General features: G+C 31.6%; 1 protein-coding gene across 6 annotated transcripts in view; it reads right to left on the bottom strand.

Annotated features, from left to right (window-relative positions):
* The window catches only part of PHF14 (PHD finger protein 14), a 172,764-nt gene that overhangs the window by 66,381 nt on the left and 100,383 nt on the right, over positions 1–6,000 (bottom strand). Inside the window, exon 17 of one of the 6 annotated variants that reach the window (XM_008574665.1) lies at positions 4,955–5,005. The exons of the other annotated variants lie outside the window; for them this stretch is intronic. Coding sequence (XP_008572887.1) covers positions 4,972–5,005 — 34 coding nt within the window. The 3' untranslated portion in view covers positions 4,955–4,971. The remainder of the gene's footprint in view (positions 1–4,954; positions 5,006–6,000) is intronic. 6 annotated transcript variants of the gene reach the window in all.

Raw genomic sequence — 6,000 nt, 5'->3', positions numbered from 1 at the left:
AAAAAAAAAAAAAAAAAAAAAAAAAAAAAAAAAAAAATCTGGAAGTATTCAGCATCAATGTAATAATCAAAGAGATATCAAAGATTAGATCACCAGGGAGTATGTACATAACAATGGGATCCAGAGCATGGGTAAAAAGATAAGCTTTAGAAGGAAAACGGAAAATCAAGTGAGGAGAGAGATTATTTCCATATAACAACTTTCTGCAGCCTTCTAGTCAGGGCGGGTGAGGGGTGGGGACAGCCTCTGTGTATGCACCAAGAACATAAAGCAGAATGTAAGATAGGAATAACAGACTCTGAACTATAATTTCTGCAAGACGAAAATGAAACATCTTCAAAACTCTACTGAGTGAGATGGCTGAGACTGTAAAGGGACTTCTGACATAGCTGGATAGTGCACCTGTGAGTGATAAAGAAGGAAAATGAGAAATATCTAAACAGCCAGCTGGATAAACTAAGTATGCTTAGTTACTCCAAACTTTTTTTTTTTTTTTTAAATCTCAAGTTACTCCTTGTGATATAAGGAAGACTGGAAAGTAGAAGTCAATAGTTCATAGTCATTAAATCAGAAAGGCACTTAACACTGAGATAAACAACTGAATAAACAAGAAAAAGGCATCATATTATACATATATTAACTGCAAATAATGAGCAATGAAATTGTGAAGAGAATTCATGAACTTATTTATGCTAATTCAGGATATAAAAATAAAATAGAATTTATTTTATTTCATGCCCTTCCATTACAGTTTTACTAAATTATTATTTTTTTAAGGTAAGAGATTCCTTCCAGTGCTCTACTATACTCTCAATTTCCCCAATATGATTTGGTCTCTTATCTAATACAATAAGTCTCCTATCAGAATTCTATGTATGTTATTAAATTTTTAAAACCATTTTCTTTGGTCATAAAAGTAAGATACATTCACTATCAAAAGTCTACAAATATACAGAAAAGCTTTAAAATAATTATTTTGTAAAAAAAATTAAGATCATACATTCTAAACAAAAATGAGATATTTTTAAACAAATTTACATGAAGGTTTTCCCACAACTTAAATACTCTTTTTAAATGGCTGAATAAATGATCAAATAAGAAAAATAAGATTATGGCATACTGTAATTCATTTAGCCATTCTCCTTATACTAGGCCTTCATACTGGTTCCAAATATTTTTCACTATTATAATGAGGCACCATGAAGAACATTCTTCTATAAAAATTGTACTAATTTCTGAATATTCCTCTGTAAAATTTTTACAAGTACTGTTACTTTCCAAACAGTACTGTTGTGCTTACTTAGTGCCTTTGCTTCATATCGCTACATTATTCTCCAGAAAAGTTATACCACTTTAATTTTGTACTACCAGGGTGTGAGGGTACTGTAACTTTTCATGTACTGGTCTCATTTTCCAAACTAGAGTGAGAAATTCCTTGCAAGGACTTCCTTTATATTTTCCACTATCACCTTAAGTCAAATCACCAGCAGCTCTCTGGGGATGACAATAGTCTCTTAGACATGATGACATTAGTCTCTTAGTCATCACTGTTCTAGCATCATTAACACATGGAATAGGCAATAATTACTAGCTATTAAATAAGATAAGCAAATAAAAGCATACAGCCCAACTCTTTAGAAATTCACTATATATTCAAAATTGAAGACTTTTTACTTGATGGCCCTAAGATGTACTTATTCAGCAGGGCACACTTCAATCATATCACTAACAAAGCCCTTTTTTTAGTCATTTTTAGTCGAAAGCATGAGGATATATATCTACACTATATAGCGTACTGATTAGTTCTTTTGATCCAGTGAATAGTTGTTTGCAAAGAATTAAATAAGATAAAGTGAAGATAAAGAAGTGCTGAACTAAATGTAAATCCTTCTATTTTGAGACATTTGGGAGAAAAAGCAGCAGAGTTTATGTTTGCTAAAAAAAACTAAATCTCTTCTATATTTACAGAGTTCATAAAGAGCAATAATGTCTCCTGAAAAAGTTACTCAGTTGAGTGAAAAGGAACTACTAGAGGTATACTGACTGAGAAATTCCAACTTAAATTTCCATTCCCTTAATTGAATTTGCAACTTCTGTGAATATTCCTACAATTCTAAGGGGAAAACAAAGTAGTGTTTAGTCAAACACTATCTGATACATTTTTTTAAGTAAGATATTAACAAATACTCATGCATGTGCAAAATAAATACTCAAGTTTTTGTGTGTTTGTTAAACAACTGTTTGACAGGGTCTACATCCAGTTACTCCATATCAACACTAAACCTGAAACTCTAATGCCGCAAGTCTTACAAACTGCAAGTTACATTCTCTATTCAACTACCCTCGGTATGTTTTCATAGGTGCAAATAAGCTTTCTACTAGTTTTATGTGGGAAAACTTCATGACAATCGTACCTAATAATATCCTCTCAAAGTTAACAGGCATTCACCTTTTAGATCAGTGAGTCTATACTTCGTTTTATTGTATAATCAGCTCTAGTAATATACATCCAAAGTGACAATCAAAAGTTGGACACTTTCTGAGTTACACGTAATAGGTGAGGTTTATGTACTTACCAAAACAAAGCTTTCCTTAGTTACTGACATTGTCATTTATGATCAAGAGTTATTAGGAAGAAAAAAGAAGAGGAAGAGGACAATGGAGACAAAAATTAAAGAACAAACAATATTATTTTTGACAATATAATAATAAAATGAGCTAGATGATTTTGTATATTACAGTTAACATAAAACATAAAAGGAGAGAAGTTATGTTCCTAAAGTATTTTATCAATTTATTTTGAAAACAGAGATTCCTATTATAGAATTCGGTGCTTGGTCACTCTTACCCTACATTCCTATCCTAACTTTGGTTTCTTTTTAATGAAAAAAAGGAAAGTCAGTAAAACAAAATGCCACTATTAAATCATTTTATGACATTTTGTGTCAAAAATGTAATGGGAAATGCACACATCAAGAGAAAGGTTACTGTTCTTCCAGAACATCTTTTCACTTGGTTCATGGCTCATCCTTCTACATAACTGTGCAGGCACTACTGATGGTTTTCTCTCTCAGTTTAATGTGGCATTTGAAGGATTATGGCATTTTCAGGAAACCACAGTGCAGTGATTTTAGTGGTTATCTGGCTGAAAGTATTGCTGTGATTTAGAATAACTGCTCTGTTTATGTTCAATGGTAAAAGCCAGCTACTGAGCCATCTCACAGTGTCAACCTAATTCTTGATTATGTATTTTCTTAATAATACATGAGGTCAGTCTAGAGAGAACAGAATTAAGGGAAATTCCTTTTGAAAGGAAGCCTGATGTATATATAGACACACTGTACTTAGTCTTAAATCTTTTTGAGTGCACCGTAATAAGAAGAGCTAATTCAGAAATTGATAACCTTAATTCTTCTCAGTTTAGGATAAATCTAATTGCTCCTTAAAAACTGTTTCATAAAAAGGACCTAGACACTTAAGAATTAAAATAAAAAGCAACTGTATATCATAAAAGTAAAACAATTAGTAGTTATACAGAGAGTAAATATGAGAAATACTATAAGTACTTGCCTAGATGACCTAAGTCATTTTTATCTACAACACTTTATTGTATTTAAAAAGCTCAATTTATTTTGCTTTATAGAAAGAAGACAAAATTTTCAGGTTAAAATAAAACATTTTCTACTATAAACCATTTCTCAAGAACTTAAGTCTCAATTATTAATAAATGAAAAGGGGCTGCCTTATAATTAACTCACATTTTTGATAGCCTAAGGTCTATAAAATATATAACTAAAATCAAAATTAGAAAAATATTATGGGTTAATAATACAATTAAAAATAGCACTGTTGGTGGGAGGTTTATTCTATCAATTATTCAAAATTCCTTACACCTGGATAATACTTTGCATTTCTGAATTTCTATCTCCTCTTCATTTCTATGGTATTACAAAATCATGGGAATGTGAGAATTAAAGGGATTTTCAAATCAATCTAAAGCATTGCTCTTTTATGAATAAAGAAACTGGTTCCCAGAGAGGTTAGGTGTATTTCTCATGATTATACAGCCTCTTGCTGGCAGAATCTTACCAAAAATTTCAACCTCTTAGTTTTAGCCCTCTGCCCTCTCCTCACCTTTTTTCCCTAGTTATTGATTAAATTTCAAGTGAGACTCTCTTTTTGTTGTTCATTATTAAGATAAATATTAAATGCACTACCATTACTGAACAAGGCAGAGAGTGTGAGATTGTCCCTTAATAATCAAGAAAATGATCATCCTGTTTTTCCTAGTTAACAACCTCTCCATATAAGTCAACAATCTTAAAGGGGAAATTAAGGGTTAAACTAATGACAAATACCACATCTAGAAAATAAGTGACTAAGGTGAAATGAGGGGAAAAATGAGGCTTAATAGCATCTCTTCTCCATCCAATCAGAAAACAGAAATGTGAAAGCGTTTATGTACAAATATCACAGTGTTAACTGATATACATACCCACACTTAACATGCACAGAGGCATTTTAATACCTGAACAAAATCACTCTAAGATTATGTAATTCTGAGGCTGTCTTCCTGAGATTTAAGTCTCAGTTTCATACAAGTTGAAGAGAAAACCAACTTAGTGGTGCAAAACAAACTGACATTCATTTTATGAAGATTCTGAAATAGACAATGTTCTTTTTTGCTAAGCTTACTAAATTTCAAAGGACTGAAATTCTTTTTCTATTATCTTGTATCATTCCACTTATTTAAATAACCCCTCTTCTCAAAACAACAACAACAACAACAACAAAACAGCAACACAAAAAAAGCCCCTTGGATCACAGGTAATCAAGAGGCTGACTATATGTGAGCTATATCTGTTCTGCAAATTTTATTCACATAATACAGATATATCGTGCTTGTAAGCTGGCTTTTTTTCCCCCACAACTAGTTGTTAATTCAAATACTCACCTCTCTGAAATTTCACATCAGTATGCCTGTATATTCAGAGGTTTCTTCAATCTACAATTAGAGCAATGATGTGTGTTGTTCTTCAAGACAAGACAGAGGGATTATAAAAGCATTTTGTAAATAGATGACCACAATTAAAATTACTAGACTAAAAAGTAAAAGTATAGATGGCATCACAAATTTTCCCAAATAGCACCTTCAATAAATATATACTAAATGTATGTATCATGTGTGAATTAAATATGTACACATGCAATTTTAATAAGTGCAAACACAACATACATACAATGTAAATATAATCACATACCACTGAGATATTAACATATTTTCAAATTATCTGAAAAAAGTATAATCTTGTCAGAAAACAAATACCCCAGAGACAAGCATCTACAAAGAAGGGCCAGGTCCATTATTAGTGCTATTATCCTCATTTATATAAAATATAAAAAAAGAATAATTCAATGACACCTAAAGTTAAAAAAGAAAAGTAGTACATTTTAATAAATCTGTTTAGTATCAAAGGAAACCAAATAGGCTTAAGAGAATAAAGATTACAGCACTGAAGTCTCAAAGAACATCAAATATAATGTCAAAAACCATAAAATAAAGAAGATAAAACAACAGATATGATAGTGAAAGGGATGTCATCATTTAGCCTGTAACAAATACATTTATCTAAGGCAAATTTTAGCCAGTCAGAGAGCTGAAATGTAAATTATGCTGAAACTGTAGCATAACAGAACAGTTAAGACCATGGACTCTGGAGCCAGAATACCTAGGTTTGAATCCCAGTTCCACCACTTTCTACCTTGCAACTTCTGGAAAGTTACTAAGCTCCTTATGCCTTAGTTTCCTCATCAACTTAGTGGAGATAATAACACTGTTTACCTCATAGGGTAGCTGAATGACTTAATATGTATATATAAGATTCCTGATACACAGTAACCACTGTGCCAAGCCCTTGAATTATCTCATTTAATCATCCTGACAATCCATGGAGTAGGTACTATTGTTTGTTGCTATTTTACAGATAAGGAAGTTAAGCC

This window comes from Galeopterus variegatus, unplaced genomic scaffold, assembly GCF_000696425.1.
Source record: "Galeopterus variegatus unplaced genomic scaffold, G_variegatus-3.0.2 Scaffold1083, whole genome shotgun sequence".
NCBI classification, from domain to species: Eukaryota; Metazoa; Chordata; class Mammalia; order Dermoptera; family Cynocephalidae; genus Galeopterus; species Galeopterus variegatus.
The sequence above is the reverse complement of the archived record's forward strand: the minus strand, read 5'-3'. Positions and strand labels throughout refer to the sequence as shown.